Genomic DNA, 21,002 nt, shown 5'->3' on the forward strand with positions numbered 1-21,002 from the left:
TTCAGGGTTTTGACAGTGGTAACATCCAAACCATGTACTTCAAATATTGGCTGAAATATTTTAAGGAATAAAATTAAAATCATTACTGATTACCAGATATTAAACCAAATATTCTTCTCTAGGTCTACACGGCTTTTTCTTAGAGGAAAAACATTAAGAAGGGCATTCTTTTATTTGTTACTTTTCAGTATTTATAAAGCATATGCAGTATCTCTGCTCTTGGAGGCAGCATGGAATAGCAGGAAGAGCACTAGGTTGTGAGTCCTGAAACCTGGATGCTGACTTTGGCTCAGTCATGAACTGACTGCTTAATTCTACAGATATGTGTTTCCCAAGACCTTGGTTGCCTTGTTTATAAAATTAGTAATTATACCAGCCCTGACCTTTTATTATCCCACTACTTGAGTTCCTCTTTGACATTGTAAAAATTATTTTAAAATCATGTCATCTTTTTGTAATTTGATTATTTAGTTTGCTGTTTGACTCTGAAGTATCTCAGATTGTATTTTCAACATCAACACACATCACACACACACACACACACACACACACACACACAAAAGCTTGCACACGTGTGCATATTTTGAAGATGTGTACTGCTTAAGAGCAGAGTTTGGCCCTACTCTGTAAATGTGTTCAGAAAACAATATAACACAGATACTGAAGGCAGCTTGTTTTTTACTTGTAGCTAAACATGACATTCAAATGTTAATTGGATGAATAAATCTCGTTCATTTTACAGACATGGAAATGTCAATGGAATAAAACTATTTATCACAAGATAATGGTCTCCTGCCGCCAGATAAATGCCAAGATGAAGATACTTATTGAAAATGTATCAAAATATTCTATTGCTATTTATTGAAAATAAAGGTTGAGGAAAAGTTCAACTTTTCAGGTCAAACATGAGAAATGCCCTACTTATGCTATTAGTATATTACTATATCAAAGACAATGTGCATGATGTAGAAACTTCGGAACATTCTAAGAAATAACAGTCCAGAAATTAATCTTTTCCCTTTGAGAATTGCTGGCACAGTGGAGTTGGGGCTAGAAGGAGTTACCTAATATTTTTGAATTCTCATTGTACATCCAACATAGTCCTGGGTATATTCACTAATGTAAGCCTCATGAGAACAAAATTTGAAAAGAATTATTATCTTCATTTTACAGGTAAAGTTAAAAACAAAATAACTTACAGTCTCACAGAGAGTAATTACAAACATGAGTGTTTAAACAGCCTGAACTCCAAATGTAGCAAATTTCTCCAACACCCTTCCTTTTTACTTATACTTTGTAAGTCTGAATACCATGATGCTTTTTAGTTTTTTGAAGATTTAGGGTAGATTATTTCACTGAGTTTTGTTGCACTTGATGACCAAGCACTTCTAATAATTCAGTATATAAGGTATTCTCTTTAAGTAATAATGCACACTTCCACAAGCCTTGAGGACTCGATAGCTCTGAATGGGCCAAGTAGTACTAAGTTCTAGCATTTAGATTCCTTCTTTCCAGGAGTATGTGTTTTGAAAGTCTCTACATAACTCCCTCTTTCTGCTTTTTTGAACTTAAGTATGTATTTTAGTCAGCGTTTTCACTGCTGTGACTAAGAGACCTGACAAGAATAATTTTAGAGGAGGAAAAGTTTATTTGGGGGTTCATGGTTTCAGAGGTCTCCATCCATAGGCAGCTGTTCCATTCCTTGGGGCTCAAGGTGAGGCTGAACATCATGGCAGAAGAGTATGGCTGAGGGAAGCAGCTCACATGGTGATCAGGCAGCAGAGAGAGAAACCTCACTCACCAGATACAAAATACATACCCAAGACATTCTCCTGTTGACCCAGTCACCAGCCACACCCTACCTGTCTTCAGTTTCCACTCAGTTAATCCCTATCAGGGTATTAATTCGCTGATTGGATTAAGGCTCTCAACCTCCTCTAGACCTTCTTGCATTGTCTCACACATGAGCTTTTGGGAAACACCAAATATCTAAACCATAACAGTATATATTTCTCCTCTTTACTCATCTTTCATATAGTATAAGTGCCATAGTGATCTTCACAAAATATATTATTTGGGTTGTTACTGAATATGGATGGTTAAGTAAAACTGCCTGAAGAATTAAAAGGAGGATTATTGTTCACTGATGCTTTTTACCAATCTCTTCATGCCAAACCCTTCTCATGTCACTCCATCCTCGACAGTCCCTATCTCCACCCAGTGCAGCCACTGGGTGCTAATGTCTCCCTCTCTGGACTCTCAGAGAACTGAATTTTTCCTCTGGCAGCTATCTCTCTCTCTCCCTAGTATTTTAAATTATTCATAGTTTGTTATAGTTTCCCTGGTAGATGGTAGGCTCCTTACTAGGAGAAATTATATATTTTCCTTCTCCTTGATCTCCATGATATCCAGCTGAGTGACATGGACATTGCACATAATCAACAGGAGAGTGAAATTTAAAGAGACATGAGTACTGTGTCTTTGTTTTAAGGAACAGAGGAAGTATCAAGGTTTGACATATTTCTTAGTGAGCCCTTGTGAATATGGGAGCCTGTATACCTGGTCCATTGCCTATGCTTCATATCTATCATTTCTCTCTAAAACACATTTGGCTTTTGTTTATTTCATAAAATTCCTGGAGGCAAGAGTGGGCAGAAAATTTAACTGCTAGGCTGATACAAAGGAGAAAAGTTTGAATGTTAAAATGTTTCTCAGGAAGAAAACAATAATTCATACAGGATGTTTTTGATAAGTAAGTAAGGTATAACCTAGTAAATATATTTTTTAAAAGTCTTGGTACACTTCTAGTACTTTTAGATCAGCACCAAGCACCACTGTGTTATATGAATCATTAACAGTCTTGCCATTCACCTTCACAGATGGGAGACCGTTAGCCCTGAAGGACATATGGGAAGGAGTCCACGAGTGCTATCAGACGAGGCTGCTACAGGGACCATGGGACACTATTACTCAACAGGTTAGAGAATATTTTCATTTTATTATATGTAATTATTTCTCTATGCTCATCTTTTCTCTTACCTACTCCTTTCCCTATTTTACTCTTCCACATCCAGATTTCAGTTCAAAGACAGTTTCCTTAAAAATACCTTCTCAGACTCAGACTTGGTTTAGACTCTCTATTATAAGATTTCATAACACCCTATAATTTTCCTTCATGCTTCTTATCACAGTTTTGAATTACATATTTGGATGATTTTTTAAAAAGTATTCAATATCTATCTTTTCCATTATTTTGTGAGCTCATTTATGTTCAGGCTATGTTTGTTTTTCTATTTTACTTTTCATTGTACATCTAACATCAGCAAAATACTTATCATATAGTAGGTGCTCAACAACAGTGTATCCCATAAATGAAAATAGAAAGTAAGTTGGCACATACACTGAGAAGTGGCTGCTTTAAATTGTGTTGTCTGTGTTTCACAGTTTTACTCATAGGTGCATTTGCAAAATAGTGAACTTTTGATTAATAATAGGTTGGCAATAGTGATTTTCAAAAGTAGAAAAATAGATCTGCAAAAAGAGATATATAAATGTATTTGCAAAAGTAGACAAAATAGATCTGTCAATCATTTAAGTCATTATTACTGCCTTGCTAAAATCAGCAGTAATTATTTTAGAAATTTAAAAATACTCATCACCTTGCAACCAATCATGGTCTTCTTAAAAATTATTTTTACTTAAATCAAACATCTATTTTTTTCTAAGTCTCTGTTAAGCTTAATGAAAGCTTCCTTTAAAAGTGATTTTATGAGCCATTAGAATTTCATGCCCTCTTATGTATTTGATCATAATAATGGCAGTTTACCTCCCAATCAATGTTAAGAATCCTTAGCATCTCATAAGCAGTTCTTTAGCAATGACTGCAAGTGGCCATTCTCTAGGTTTTAATTGAGGACAAAACTAGCTTTAAGTATGTTTCACACTGCCCCTTAGGTTAAATTTTTTCCTTTTCCTCCCACTATCACCCTCTGACCTCACCTGGAATGATTAGTAAAGCCTCCGGCCTCTGGTTTTCTGTGCCTTTCTTCTCTACTTCTTACCATTTGTCACGTCTTAACTACTCTTGCTCTTGTCTCACTCATGCTCAAGCCTGCAGCAGCTCCCCAGGGTCCTATGGGATGTAGTGTAAATGCCTTGCCTGGGCTTTAGTGACTGTCACTTGCAGGTTCTCACCTGCCCTGTACGTTTTTCTTCTGTTTATCCACTCTACACAGCTTCTGCCAAACATGGCTATTCATTCTCTGTACCCATTTTGCAGTTTGTTCTTGGAATTCTTTCAGGTTTAATGCTTTCCTTCTATGCTCTTTTTCCTACCTATTCTCTCGTAAGTTCCTCTCTCTCTGAAACTACTGAAGCTCACAAAAATGACTCCCTCTGAAATCCAAGTTCTGTAGACCAGGCATATGTGGTTGCTATGAAGAATGATAATGTAATATATAAGCAAAGCAGCCCTAAAAATTTTTGGCAAGGACATCTTACTTTATGCAAACTACTTTACATTAACCTTGAAGTAAGTATGTCAAGGTGAATGCTTAGAGTTTCAACTTCCTGTTTTGTCAGTGACTACACACTGTCCAAAAATCTATACTGTAGAGTCAAAATCCACAGGACCCCGGAAATATTTAGTTGTTAAGAGTAAAGAAAGATGACAAAAAAAAATAGAGGAAGAGCGTATCCAATATACACATGTAAATTAACTTTAGCCTTTTTCTCAGCTCCTTCCCAGTCAGTGTGCTCCCCAGCCCAATTCCTTTCCTTTTTCCTCTCACTAGTAGCCCTATTATTAATCTCCTCAATGCCAGTCTACAGTGCAATTCCTGGTGGTCTATGTAGTTTTGCATTTTAATTCCACATGCCTTTGTTCAGAATCATGACGCAGGAACAAGATTTTGAATTCAACTCTATTTCCTTAATTTCCTCATCTGATGTTGCTAGTAGATTTCTCTACATTGATAGAATCCCTGAGATGTTAAACTAACCAAATAAAATAATAGAATTGACTAATGTATTTTAGTTTATAAACATTTGAGTAGTTTTTTTTTCTTTTTTTTGGTACTGAGGATTGAACACAGGGATACTGAACCATTGAGCCACATCCCCAGCTCTTTTGTAATATTTTATTTAGAGACAGGGTCTTTGCTGAGTTGCTAAGTACCTGGTTAAGTTGCTGAGGCTGGCTTTGAACTCGCAATCCTCCTGCTCCAGCCTCTGGAGCCACTAGGATTATAGGCTACTGCACCTGGCCGGATCATTTTTGTTTTCCTATTTATAGTACTAGTAAAAAAGAAATACCTTCATTTTTGTTTGAAGATATGTGTGTAAGTTAGCATTACTATTTCTTTTTCCTCACGTTTTAATTAGTGCATTACAGTTGAACATAATGGTGAAATTTGTTGTTAGGTATTCATATATGCACATAACATAACAATACAATTTGGCCAATATAATTCCCCAGACATTACTATTTCTATCAAGGCTGGAGCTCACTTAATAGGATGATTATTCAATATAACAAAGTGACAACTCTAAAATTTAGATGATCATTTATAATTTGTCTTATTGGAGTTTGATCTGTGGATTTGTATGCCACTTGTAATTAAAAAAACAACTTTATTTAAGCTCTAGAGTTGCTCAACATAATACATGTCCATGCTTTAAAGACCAATCAAGGGAAACTCATTGGTAGCTATTGCACTATTTGGCATTTGAAAGTTGTCATATATATTTCCTTTGAAGGTCTTGGTTTTTAATCTCAGTTGGTTATTGGATGGTATTATGTCTTTTTATTTGCCTGAGTTCTTTGGAATAGTGGGACTTCATTTGTGTAAGACCTCATGTGGAGAAAAACAAGGTGTCCTCAGTGGGACTGAAATGGAGGGTATAATGCAGCCATAGAGGGAAATAAGCTAATAGAATATTGGTGGCATTGAAGAGTAGCCATCGTTTTGCAGAAATATGCTAAAGAATCATTAGCTTGCAGACTGAACATGATAACGATATCCTGTCCTCTAGAGTGGCTTAAAAACAAAAGCAGCCTTTGCATAATACAAAATGCATTTTACTTCATTTTCAGGTCTGACTGTGCTCATATGGTTTGTTGCTCTTCATCTTTAGTAATCACACTTCTGTTCTCTCAGCATTGGTCTTGATGATATAGGCCTGCTCATGTCAGACATGAACCCTCTCGTTTGAAGACAAGCCACTCATGAATCTCATACATTTGATTATGATGATTACTCACCTGCCTTTGTCCAACCTTATGGACTACCTATTATCTCAGCCCTGTAGTCCTAGATTGGATTTGTCTTTAGAGAGTGACTGTTACAGTAACCATTACTGAAAGGTGTGAATTCTGTGTTTTAGGCAAAGCATTACTTTGAACTTGGCATGGGCTAAGTCACCAGATAAAAAAGGCCTATCTTCAATTTTGTTTGAAGATGTGTGTGCTTATGTGGGTGTGTAGTGGCCAAATAAGTAATTCTTCTTCTTTTTAAAAACTTTTATTTTGGAAAAACTCAAACATACAAAAGTAGAGATAAGAAGATAAGAAGCTCATGATGGTCTTATTTATTTCTTGACTTTGCTGCTGGGGGTTGAGTCCAGATCCTCAAACATGCTGAGCCCACTCTACCACTGAACTACATTCATGTCTTACCAAGTCTGGAAGTTTTGTTTAAAAGAAAATTCTAGACATCAAATTTTAGTTCATTCATAAATATTTAAGTAAGATAAGGGCTTTACATGAGTGCTTATAACAGTTCAATTTACAATAGCCCAAAATGGAAACAACCCAGGTGTCCTTCAGTGAATGGATGTTTAAACAGACTGTAGCACACCTTTGTCATGGAATGCTACTAAGCACTTGAAAGGAACCATCTATTGATACACTTAACAACCTGGATGAATCTCCAGAAAATGATGCTGAGTGCAAAAAAAGTAATCCTAAAAGGTTGCATAGTGTATCATTCCTTTTCTATATTTTCAAAATGATAAAATCATAGACTAGAGAACAGATTAGGGGTTGCCAGGTGCTAGAGAGGGGATGTGAGTGTAGCTTTAAAAGATAAAATGTGGAACCTATGGTGATGGAAATATTCTGTATATTCGTGGAATCAGTGTCAGTATCTTGATTGTTGTAAGATACTATAGTTATACAATTTGTTATTATTGAGGGAAACTGGGTAAAAGTTATAAGGGATCTCTTTGTATAATTTTTTTTTCAATTGAATATGAATCTTCAGTTATCTCAGAAAAGTTTAATTTATAAAATGGTAAGAAGTCTTAAAAATGCAAGTGCAATTCTATCATCACAATTAAAATTAAAATTGCAGATAATTTCTTAATATCATTAACTAAGCAATTACTGTTTAAATTTCCCTAGTGTATATATTTTTTACAGTTTGTTTGAATAAAGATCCAAATAAGGTCTACACATTTAAATGGTTAATATCTCTTGTGAGTTTTCAAATCTATATAAATTCTTATTTCTCCCTCTCTCTCTTCCTGATAATTCTTTATTGAAGTTTGCTTGTCCTGTTGTGTTTTGCAGACTAGATTTTGTTTTCCAATTATGTCTGTGTGATGCTTAGTATGTTCCTCCTTACATGTACTAGAAACTGGTAGTCAAATCTTAAAACTGGATAAAACTTAGGTGTTTTTTTTTAAATTTCTTACATAAATGACAATAGTGGAGTGCATTACATTTTTGTTCTTTGTTGTTGTCATGAGAAGAATCCTTCATAGGTGTTTCTGGCTACTCCCAAAAGGAAGCACATAATCTTTAGTTATTACTGTTTATTTCGGCCATGTTAGCAGTCACTGATGATTATTGTCTATATTTATTAATTCATTCAAAGGTTATTCATTGTAAACCAATGATGTTTTAATGTTCTCATTCATTATTTATTAGTTGGACCACTTCTGTAATGACAAAGTTTCTCCCATCAGCTTTGTTATCTGAGGTATGTTTTGTATAAGAAAGAAAATATGAATGCTTGATTCTTTCCCTTTATGCTCTAGCTTTCTAGATAATGAATTGGTTCTCTAGCCACCTCCAGAGGTGACTGAGAATTTTTTAAAAATTAATCTTTACGAATGTTTTACACATTTCAGATCATTATAGTGATTATCTGTATTTATGTTCAGTTTGCTTCATTTGATAATTGACCTTTTCTTTAAGTTGGCTCTTAGGTCATGTTGATAACATGTGTATCTTTGATGGCTTTGGGAACTGGTAGAGCCCTTCTATGAGTGCTGGAGACAGGCAGATGGACTTGACTCTGAGGATCAGCACTTAGGCTGCATGACTTGTGGTAAATTATGAAGAATTCCTGTGTTTTAGTTCATTTTTCCATTAGAGATGATGGTGGCATCTGCAGCATTGTAGGAAAAATGAATGAAACATTTTGATGTAAAACATTTTGAACATTATTTAGGACATAATAAACAATCAACATATGATGTAATTTTCATAATCAGAATTATTATTATTTCCAGGTAAACACTTCAGTGATTCTTTTCAACCATTTATGATTAAACTAGGACAAATTTAGGATTTGACCCATCCTTGCCTTTTATTCTGGAATTGATATTAAACCCTTGATCCTTAGCCAAATGCGTCTACCTCAAGTTCTCTCTTTCAGCTCTATGCTGCTTCTCTTTCTTCTCCTATCTTACCTTCACTCTTTCATCAAAGTTTTGTATTTTCCAGGACCTTATCCTGACTTTTTTGGACTTGGGCATATTTGCCTTCATGCATCCTGTGTTTGTCTATTTTGTGTTGCTAGAACAATATATCTGCACCCGAGTACTTTATTTATTTATTTTAAAGAGGCTTATTTGAGTTACAGTTTTGGAGTCTGAAAGTCCAAGATTGGGCAGTTTTATCTCTTCAGCCTCTGGTAAGGGGCCCTCTGGTTGCATCACGGGAAAGGTAATTTTCATATGCATGGTAGATCACATGGCCATATAGGAAACCAGAAGAATTCAAGGAGCAGCTTTGTTATTTCTAGTTTACTCCCAGGGGAACTAACTGGAGTCCCTTTAGAACTACATTAATCCCTCCTGAGGGCATCACCCCCAATGACCTAATCGCCTTCCACTAGGCCCCCCCTCTGAAAGGTCACACTTAAACACTGCTGTACTGGGGACCAAGCTTCCAGCATATGAACTTTTGGGGGACACACTCAAATCATACCCATATCATAGCAACCTCCCTTCTCCACAAAAATATGAAAATTATATTTATAACTATAAAGATGATTATGTTCATGTTACTAAAATATTTTATGACTTACAAGTTTCTTTTATTTTTAAAAGCAATTAAAACATTCACATGGATTTCTAAAGGTATGGTAAACACTAGGCACTGTGCCTACTCTAATTAATAAGTCTACCCTGCTACATCCCACCCTTTTCTGCTTCATCACAGGATTTTAGTTCTCTCATGCCCAAACAAGTCTTGCTGCCATTTCTACTATGCATAAGTTGACTACGTATACTAATGTGACTTGCCAACTCTGAAACTCATGAACCAGACCCATATCCTCTCTGTTCTCTAATTCTCAAACCAGAAAAGATTCTAGTGTTGCATCATTCTATACACACATGTATCCTTACTCATGAATATATGTACACATACATACACACTCATCCCTCTTAGAGAACAACCTTTTCAAAATTGCCTTCTTTCCAACACCCTGCTTTGCTTTCCAGCCCTAAGAGGGGAAAGTTGTGTATAAAACTCAATCTATGTTTTATTTCCTTCTTAATGTGTTCTTTCTAACACCTGAATGGCATGCTTTAAATTTTGAGATACTTTGTTTTGTAATTCCACATTTTGGGGGTAGGTGAGTACAAGTAAATGAATGGGGCTGGGTGGATAAAATTGAAAAGAAACTCACTGATTACTTTCCTCATTTGGTCTCACCATTCAAGTAGTATGCGGGAACCAAGTTAAATATTTGTAGGGAGTTACATTTTGCATTTCTCGAATACCACTGACTTCATTTTGAAGACTTTTGCATGCCCAACACATGCAAAAGTATGATAATTTCAGTTGAGTTTCACTTTCTTTCCATGACAAATTTCTCAGGGTAAAAAAGTATCTAACAAAACACAACACACACACACACACACACACACACACACACACACACCACCACCACCAAGCTCTTTAGATACCTTTTGGTGAATAGATTGCTTTTGACTCTTAGTGATGCAGGAAGTCACTGGTTAAGCATTCTTAAATAATGAAGCTTGATATGTTGCCTGGTGATTTATAATGATCCCTGATAAACTGATGATTTAATTGTGCTTCCTCTAGTAATAATCTTAAGTGCTCGAGTGAAGTTCCAGTGATTGGCTTTCTTCTGAACTCAGTCTCCCTGGAGTCTTTAGGCATCTCTTTTACACAACATCCGATAACTGACTTTTAACTGCTCCTATTTTAAATAATACAAATCAATTAAAACACACAGCTGTTTAACAAAACTTCTCAGTGTTGGTATAGGTCTCGGTGGGTATTTCCTGATGGCTCATAATGACATCAATTTAGTGCACCTGGTAGGATCTGTGTGAACTGGAAGTGGTTTAATTCTTAAATGACAAGAAATTAAGAAGTCTTTATGGATTGCTGCTGCTGCTTCAAAATCACTGCCAGCTCCATTACTGCCTTCTTTCATGGTGAAGTTTTATTTAAATGGGACTGCAGACATCCTGGGATTGTTTTCATTGGAATTTGTGATAAATTTGTTGAATCTGAGTTTCTAGCTATTAGCCTGGACATTCAAAATCACTTTAGTAGGCAAGTTTATGGCACCACAATAATGTATCCATCTTGCAGGATTTTTTGTGGAAACCTCCCAATGTTTCCACAGTTCTTAGTCATTCTCCATACTTTCTTATCTTAATAGGGTAAAATATGCTCCCATTATTGTATTCTCACTTACTTTGGTATCTTTGAGTAATAATGACAGTATTATTTTTCTCTGTCTCTACTAGAAATTATTTTTAGATTGTCACTCTATATGTGCATTGTGACTTTTAATATTTATTGAGTTATCATATGTCATCAGAGTACTTCACCTCCACATTCATTCTTTTATCATTTCACAAATGTCCACTGTTGTTCACACTCCATTATACTTTTCTTGTTTGAGGAAAAAACACATTGTTATGAATTTTGTTTGTGCCTTAGACTTTCCTTACATTAAGAAATATATGAGCCAGGCACAGTGGCACATGCCTATAATCCCAAGCTACTTAGGAGGCTGAGAAGCAGGGGGGTGGTGAGTTGAAGGCCAGTCTGGCAAGGTAGCAAGAACCTATCTCAAAATAAAAGGGCTGGAGGTGTAGTTCAGTGGTAGAGTGTCCCTGAGGTCCAGTCCTCAGTACTGGGGGAAAATGCTCTATATCCTAGAATGTTTATGAAAAGTTTTAACTACATACTAGCACTATTTAGGCATTGGTGTAACATTATTTTCTTACTTAACTTTTACTTTCTGAAGGTTCTGAACACTAACTACTAATTAAGTATTCAAATTAATCTAAATTAAAACGGAGATGTTTCATTGACTCTTGTCTTATTAAAATAATTTTTAAGGTATGTTGCTTTATTCCATTTTAATGAGAGTAAACAGTAAAAACAAGAGACTGGTTAATATTCTTTGTTGTATGTGTATCTGGTTGAGCAGAATATGACTTAGCTTTTTACCATCAAAGTTACACTTTTGACCCAGTATATGCTTTGAATTTGTACAAAGGCCTTATTGAAATAATTTAATAGCATTTCATTGATCCTTAGAGTTTCTATTCCTAAAAAAGAACCAGCTTATAAATATAAAAATAAAATACCATTTAAAATATTTAATAATTAATTTTAATATTACTCATCTTAGCACATTTCATTTTTATAATTACCTACCATCAATTTTTAATTTTTAATAAACATCCTAGTTCCCAAACTTCAAGTTTGAGGAATATTTATATTCTAATTTCCAGATTTTGAGAAAGAGGTTAATGGTGGCTAGGCAGTAAAGCATGAGCTTGAGGCAGGCAGGGAAGGCTGGGGGTGTGGGAAGGCAGGCTCAGGACCTGGAGGGAAAAGGAATACAGGCTCTGCTGATACATGTATGTTTTGAATACCCTGTAAGGAGGATATGCTTCCTAAGAAAGATCCTGTCTGTTTTATCTTATTTTGAATAGAATTTTTTTGCTGTACACAGGTATTCTATCATGCATTTATTGAACATTTTTTGAAATCCTACTTCCTATCCCCTTGAGCTTCTTTTTTCACCATTTCCCTGACTCTTTTCCACATCACCTACTAAATTCCTCTTACTACATTTTTTGTCTACATTATCATCATCAAAACATTGGCCAATAAATAATGATAATACCAAAGCATATCATGTACTTATTTATACAAGTCATTGCAATAACTTTGCTATATGCTGATATTATTTTTTTCAGTTTATCAATTCAGGGCTACTTCTTTCTGCCAATCTAAATTTTAAAAATATTTCAAGTTGTTCTCTCCCTCACCGCTCTCTAATAATGCATAAATACACCACAAACCATTAGAGAAAGTGAATAAAAACTAAGCAATGGAGAGGAAAAGACAGTTTTAACAGAAAACCTAGGCTAAGGGAAGTTTCTGAGCTTCACAAAGCAAATAAAAAGGAAAGCCAATTGATTGCATTGCTTTATTCTGTTACATAAGGAAGCAAACAAGTCTAATGAAACTAAAAGTCTAATGAAACTAAAAGTCAGGTAATGAATTTATTATATGAAATTCTAGGTAGATCACTTTATAAATATTAAAAATGGCCTCATTTATAGATACCACTTAAACCATAGATGGGAGGGGTGATGTTCAATCGCAGTTGTAGGAAAGAGCTACAGTAATGTGCTCTGGGTGTATACCTTTAAATTGGAAATAGTGCCAGACTATTGTTCAAAGTCAACCTCCAGGTGTATTTTAGTGTTTTGAAATATTTCTGAATTTGAATACCTTTAGACTGGGTACATGCGCTACAGTTAATCATGGTCACCTCCCCTTCCTATTGCATCATATTCTGTTTTACTTAATTAATTTCCCTGTTTTCAGAAGGCATTTGAATTTGCCTATTCTGTTGATACAAGAGACAAAGAAAGAGCTTAGGCATACTACATGAATCGGAAAGCATAAATATCAGTACATATCTTGAACTATCCTCAAAAGTGGCATTGTCTAGGCTAGACTTTTTTTTTACAACCATTATTATTTTTGCCTGATCAAAAAAGTAATATATATGGAATATTCTTAATGAAATTCAAAATACCATGAAGAAGAAAATAAAATTACTCATACTTCCACAGTCGAATAAACTGGACATAACTTTCCTATGTTCATACATGAATACAAGACCAGTGTAATGCCACATCATGTACAACCACAAAAATGAGAAGATATACTCCATGTATGTATGATATGTCAAAATATATTCTATTGTCATATATAACTAAAATAAAAATTTTTTTAAATTTACCATTGTTAACTTTTTAGACACAGCTTTCCAGAATTTATGCATGTGTGTATTTTACACACATATATAATATTCATATATTATGTATAAATATACACATAAATGAATCATAATCTGCACTTGGTGTTTTTAATTTACATTACAGACATCTTTTTTCCCAGTATTTAAATACTTTTTAATGATTGCATAGAATTTTATTGTAAGACCATGCCATAATTGCTTTAACCAATTTTATGTTGTGAACACTGAGTTTCACTCAATTATTTGTATCAGAAATTGTCCCTAAGTGGACATCCTTCTACATATAATTTTTGCAATTGTCAAATTATCTTTTTGTGATAAATTATTAAAAATGAATATTTACTTTAAAAAATTTTTGTTATATATTCCCATGTCCATCTCAGAAAAAAAATATGCTAATTCCTCCTCCCAGTAGCATATTGAAGCACTCATTTCCCTAACTGCTCACTGACATTGATCATAATCATTCTTCTTAATGTGTTAACAACCTGATGTCAGCCAGAATTTTGACTAGAGTCACAAATCAAACAATGTAACACAGAAGTTACTTATGAATAGCTAAAATGTAGGTTTTTCTTGCAGTTGATTGCACATAACATTTTTAGATACCGAGGAAGTCTACGTATAATCAGAATTAAAGGGTATGATTTTCATTCTTGCCAAGACTGAGCATTGTTTCTGTTGTTTAGAGGCAGCCCATAGGACTACCTGCCGGCAGGATTGGGGCTTTTCTTTGTTTCATGAGATTTGTGCAAATGATTGAGCAGAACCTCATGAAAGCCTTTAAGCTCTTCCTTAAGCATGAAGAATATGCTGTTGCATTGCAAGATTTTTGTAAGCTGGAGTTAGTCATCCACCTCCCCTGGATAATAAGACTGGTGTGAATATTTGATTAAGTAAAATTGTATCTGAGTGTACCTGCCAGGATGAAGCAACTGTGAATGTCCCTTCAAACAATTAAAGAGTTAGCATTTTGAATACTTTAAAAATATTCATTTGGGTCCTGAAGTACATCTTCCATACATAATAAGTTTGGTTTTGGCTAGTTGTATTTCAGCTGTTCCTCCTGGCATTAATTGGCCACTAAAGAGAACAAAGTTATCACCATAAGATGGGTGCTTGGCTATCACAGGGAATCAATACTTGTTTCTTCTAAAAGCTCTATGAAATTGTTTGGAAATAAATGTGAAAACATAGCGCTCAAATACAACTCTATTTTATAACCTCTTACAAGTAGAATTTATCTTGTCTAAAGGTTATTCCAGTAACAATAGCTAACACTTAGGGAGAAGTCCCCAAGTGCCAGGCATTCTTCTGAGTACTTTATACATAATATATCACTAGGTCTTTGAACATCCTTATACTATTCTCCACATTTTAGAGGAGGGGAAACTGAGATACAAAGGGATAGATAACATGCTAAAGGTCAAGCATCTGAGTGACAAAACCAGAATTGGAACTCAGATAGCTATATGTGGGAGCTCATGTCTTTAACCACTGTTTTTTTTTTTAAAAAAACAAAAAACATTGTTTTACCTCCTCTCACAATGCTAATCTTGCTCTCAAGATGATATCATAGCATATCATATCATATTAGATTATATTGGAGCTGATTCAGTTTTGGGTTATGAACTCTGATGAAAACTCTTAAATCTTTTCCTAGACACACAAAATTTTGCAAACTTAATCAGGAGTCCTTCAAACTAGGACATCCAAATTCTTGGAACCCATAAAGGCTACAGTTGATTAGAACTCAATCTCCTTTCCAGCCTTCTTTTCTTATGCCCTTTCTATACTGCAGATACTGGAAAACTAAACCACAGGTCATACCCTCCTCTCAGGTAGAGGTCTGCATTTCATTTAGGTCCAGACTATTAGATGTACTTGTTCAGAATTTGGAAGGCAGAAGTGTGCAGAGGTTTTACTTTGTCAGCAGCACTGGTAACACAGAGGTTGTCTTTGTGACCTCTGCAGACACTCCAGTATCTAGTCACTAGTGTTGTGAATTACAGCAGAGTCAGATTCCTCATTATGGAAGTGGGGTGTGATTCTAGAATGGCAGCTTCCTCACCTGAGAAGAAACAATAGCTCCCATGGTTTTTAGTTCTTCAGTGTTGCTTTGGGAATTGTTCCTGGAAAGTCATCTAGAATTTATTTTTCAAGTCTCCAAATAAGGGCTTTGACTAAATAGTAGTTTTTGTTTTGCAAATTAATGAGCTTTGATTGATACTATATTATATAGCTTGACCCAAGGAGAGTTTCTGAAGCAGTTTGGGAGTTTGGATCTGAACTCAGAACACTTGGATTCTATTTCAGGTATGTCTTGCAGGGACTCAGACCCTGGAAAACAGATTCAGGATCCTGGCACATAAAAAATGATGCAAGATGCCGTTGGGATAGTAGACATGCTTTATTTGGAGGCAGCAGCAGCCCCCTGAGTATTTCCATTGGCCATTTTTATGTGCAGAACAGACAAAGATTGCTCAGTGTCAACAGGGTACATAGGGAGCACATGCTCATAAGTAGATTTTATGAATATTTATGATCTTTTAGTGCATATGCTGAATCAGCACGTTTATAAGCTTGACTACATATGAAAACACAGCTGGCCAGAAGTCTTGGTGAGGAAGCTTAACTGTAGCCATCTTGGGTCTGCCAAGATTCTTCTACTAAGCACAAGTTATTGACCTTTTACCTTCCTCATGTGCAAAACTCCTAATATTCCATATGAGGAATATTATAAGAACTACCCCATAAGATTATTGTGAGAATTATGTGAGGTAATGCCTATTAAATGCTTAGCATTCGCTTGGCACATAATTGTTGATATGAATATCAAGTATCATTATCATTAATTCATAAATGTGAATGAAAAACAGTAGACATAATTTCTATTCTGTTTCAAAGAAAGCTTTGCAGTGGTCAATAGGATTGTTGCAATTCAAGTTTCCTACAGTGTACATTCAAAGGACCAGATGACAATTTATTGAGGAGGCTGAAGTTTGAGTGCTTAGTATATTTACTAAATTAAGTATTAAGAGTTTCTTATTCAAAACAGAATTCAAAATTCAATTTTCTTTCAGGTAAAGGTTTCAACTTTAAATGACGATTTAACATGCTGCTTATTATGGAATGGGGTCAGCAGATATCAGGAAGAATGTCCCAAGCTGGAATAGACAGAAGAAATAGCCCCTCTGGGCCTTAGTGAGTCTGTCTCCTTGGAGCTTCTCCCTCAACCTTGCCATTAGCAATTGCATTCTACAATCTAGAATTGTTATAGGGCCTGTGGCTAAAACTATAGCTTCCCATTGAGATGCAGATATATCTTAATATATCTTACATCTAGAACTGAGTAGTATAAATATTGTAGTCTATTTTTTTTAAAACCACCTGCTGGTGAAAGGAGTTGAACTGAATACATGTCTAAGTAGTTTCTCTTATCAACATGCTCTTTTTCTGCCAGGACTTTTATCTCCACCACCACCCTTCTCCAAATGGTCTTTACTAACCAAGATTGAAGTGGCTTGTTCCTCTCATACCTACAGGGAAATTCAAGTTTTTCAAATTTAGACCTGTACATCTAGTGTAGGACTTCCACCAGAGGTCAGAACAGTCAACACTTTGATCTTCAAAGGCTGCTTAGGATACTCCATTAAATGTTTCTGAAGCTTTCCTCCCTCACTTCTACTTCCCCTTTTCATGCAAATTAATTGCAGTCAAGTGTTAAGGGAGAAAATAAGTTTGAGTGAGACCTGAAAAATGATGACTTTTAATTCTCCAAAGGTCATTCATTGGTAGAAATAATCAATGAAATGCAATTATTACTCACATTTTAAACATTTATTCCTTTTTACATAAATGTCTAATATTAGTGCCTTTATCACCACCAGGAAAGGCTAAATGATCAACAGTTCTGGTAGCCTGAGTATTTGAATGATGTTTTCCCTTGGACTTTAATTTAGGAGCATTGAGTTGTAACTTTATAAGAGTTTGGCCAAATGTTTTCCCCATCAATGTCTATCCTACAGGTGTGGACCATAGGGAAATAATCTCAGATTAAGTATTTTTCCTACTGATGAAGCTTTAATGAATCATTATTATTTCATGTACTTGTATGTTGTGAAGTTATTGAGTTGGGTAATGTGAATTTCATTCTAGGTTTGGTAAAGGCCCAAATCTTAATGAATCTATCTCAGAGCTTTTCGTTAGAGTGTATGTTAGGGCATGTGGGAGAAGAGGGGGCACATTTGAAAGAGGCCATGTAGCTGAGTGTGGTGGCACATACCTGTAATCTCAGCAGCTGGGGAGGCTGAGGCAGAAGGATTGCAAGTTCAAAGCCAGCCTCAGCAACTTGGGGAGGTCCTAAGCAACTCATTGAGACCCTGTCTCTAAATAAAAATTTTAAAAGGGTTGGGGATATGGCTTAGTGGTTAAACGTCCCTGAGTTTAATCCCCAGTTAAAAAAAAAAAAATAGGCCAAGTAGATGGGTGTTCAGAGCCCTACACTTTGTATCAATCAGAATACCTTTATTTTCTTCCATTTTATGGTTCTGAAGTTGAGCATTGAGACCAGATCTTGTGCCTGCTCCCTATTTAACCTAACTTAGCCCTTGTCTTCTATAGTAATCAGGTTGTGTTTTTTTTTTTCATGACCTTGAGTTTGGTCATCAACTAGAGTGCCTGGGGGAACTACCCCCTCTAACACGTCCATTGTGTAATATGTCAGGAACTGCATGTGGGCAAACTAATCAGTGACAAGAATAACCCAAGGAAATGACAGTATTTGTGCTTGAGATTTGCAGCATCTCTGAATAGGTGAATAGGATCAGATGTGTGTCATTTGGTCATAGGTCTTCACCTGTGAGAAGGTGCCCACCAGTCTGGCATCACCCATTTCCCATATAAATGGTTCCTAAATCAGCTTCCTGGCAAGATGTTTCTTTAGGGGGAGAACCCTGCTGTCATCCAGTCAACTCGTTTATCATTTTCCTATTCCCTTCTTGCCTCTCCACTGATTGGCTGCTGTGAAGAAGCCAGCAGAGTGAGGCTTTTCCTTGGTAACAGTTACATGTAAGGTTTTATTTGCAAAACATATTTTGCTCCTTTAAAATGTTTATAAGTGGCTGAGATAGAGGACACATCCTCTAGATATAATTTAAAAGACTGTCAAGTTAAAGCCTGGCAGCTAATATTGATTTGAACTTGGATAAGAGGAATTTTGGTATTGAGACATGTCAGGTCTATATTTGAGAGTGCTAAATCAGGACTATATAAACCCATGTTGTTTCTAACAGGTTGCTCAGGAAAATATACTTTTGGTCTTAACAGAGATCAGTGTGGCCAGGCCTACCATCTGCTAAAGTTATTTTGTTGAGTGATTGAATAAAAATAGTTCCTAGATTCCACAGACTTGGATATTGGATATTGGATATTATGGAGTTTATTCTTTCAAACCAAGGCTTCTAATAGCTAAAAGTAGAGCCTAGAAGGAAGGTGGTCAGGATGTTTGAATTTAGCTCTTTGTCCTGGGACTTTGTAAGAGACAGATTTTTGGCTCTTAAGGTATGATCTGGAGTTCCTTTAAAATCAGAAAATGTAGCCAGTGAACTTTGGAAACTAAGGATGTTCCTACACGTGCCTCTAGTGACACCCATGCTTTTGGATCGTTAAGCTAGCACAGCGTACTTGTACCTTAGATAAAGATGGCCAGCCTGCACACATACCCAGGGAAGTCACCCAGGGCACCCTTTCTTCCCTGCTTGTTCAGTCTGCTTTCACTCTTGTCTCATCCCTGCCAGGCTTCAGGTATTTTGCTTTGTAACTCTACTGTTGACCTCTCTGGTCCTGTGACCTCAGGAGTGGTCTTCTTAATGTACAACCCTTAGCTCTCTCCTGCCGACACTAGCTTTGGTCTTGGTTCCCTGTGTTACTTGAAATATATTTCTCCTCTTTTGTTCTGGCCTGCAAACAGCACTCTGTCCCCAAACTTGGAAGGATCTAGCTAAAACTCCAAATTCTTTTCATCCAGAATTGGACAGAGACCACAGATACCTGATGTTTAGCATAATCACCAATTATGATTGAGATGGAAGGTTTTCTAAATCCAACTGTGGGGACAGCTGTGACTTTCTGGGTGGTGATTTATAAATCTTAAGGGAGTGAAGTTAGCCAAAAGGGGATCTAAGAGAAAATCATACTGGAAGACAAAGATGATGTTATCAGGTATTTGGTTGTTTTCAGTCAGCATCTTAGTAATTCATAGATAGGAGAAATCAGGATCTTTGGTAGAGAAAAAGCTACTAGATTGATTAATTTAGTACTAAGACCTGAATTCCATACACTGGCCATTCAATTTGAGAGTCTACTAATAATTTATAGTTGCCATTTCCTGACTACCTATCATATCACAAACTCTCTGCTAAGGGCATTTAGATAGATTCATCAATCTTCATAATGACCCTGAAAGTAGATAATATTCTTATTTTACATAAGAAGAAACTGAGGCTAAAAGAAGATAAGTATATAACCTGCCCCCAAGTTGATAAGTGATGGAGATAAGAGTCAAATGTAATTTTGTTTGAGTTCTGGTTTATTTTTGTATAATAAATGGCTTAAATCTAAATATTTTTAACCACATTGCATGAATGATTTAATCTCATATAGCACATTCTGGGAAAAGAAATTCCACTGGGAAAACCAATGGCACATCTTGATATTTTTGGTTGAGCCATAAACTCCACCATTTGGAAGTGTACAATTCAGTCGTTTTTACTATATTCACCACTATATGTGCATCTTTCACCACTATATAATTCTAGGACATTTTCACTTTTCCTAAAAGAAGCCCTGTGAGTAGTAATTCCCCATTTGTTTCTCTATAGATTTGGCTATTCTGGAGATTTTATATAAATGCAATCAGACAACATGTGACCTTAAAATATACCTGAATAACATTCCATATAGATACACCACATTTTTTTTACCCATCTATCAGTTGATGAATATTTTAGTTATTTCTACTTTTTAGCTATTGTGGATAATGTTACTATGAACATTTGAGTTTTTGCATGAATATATGTTTTTCAATTTTCTTGTATAATACTTAGCAGTAGAGTTTCTGGGTCATATGGTAATTTTATGTTCAATTTGGAGTTACTGACAAAACTTTTTTTGTTTTTTAATAGAGACTACGAGGGTTCTACTTTCTTCCCAAACTTACTGACATTTGCTATTATCTATTGTTTTTTTAAATATTTTTTAAATTGTAGATTGATACAATACCTTTTATTTATTTATTTTTATGTGGTGCTGGGGATTAAACCCAGTACCTCACCCTTGCTAGGCAAGCATTCTACCACTAAGCTACAAACCCAGCTCCTTGTCTATCATTTTATTAGAGCTGTCCTGTTGGGTATGAAGTTGTAGCTAGCAAAT

The 21,002-nt window shown here is 35.6% G+C and overlaps 1 protein-coding gene across 2 annotated transcripts in view; it reads left to right on the plus strand.

Moving 5' to 3' along the window:
* Atg10 (autophagy related 10) overlaps positions 1 to 21,002 on the plus strand; it is a 289,841-nt gene that overhangs the window by 195,367 nt on the left and 73,472 nt on the right. For both annotated transcript variants that reach the window (XM_026394549.2, XM_077800481.1), the window contains one exon: positions 2,880 to 2,977. In XM_026394549.2, coding sequence (XP_026250334.1) covers positions 2,880 to 2,977 — 98 coding nt within the window. The remainder of the gene's footprint in view (positions 1 to 2,879; positions 2,978 to 21,002) is intronic.

Source organism: Urocitellus parryii, chromosome 1 (genome assembly GCF_045843805.1).
Source record: "Urocitellus parryii isolate mUroPar1 chromosome 1, mUroPar1.hap1, whole genome shotgun sequence".
NCBI lineage: Eukaryota > Metazoa > Chordata > Mammalia > Rodentia > Sciuridae > Urocitellus > Urocitellus parryii.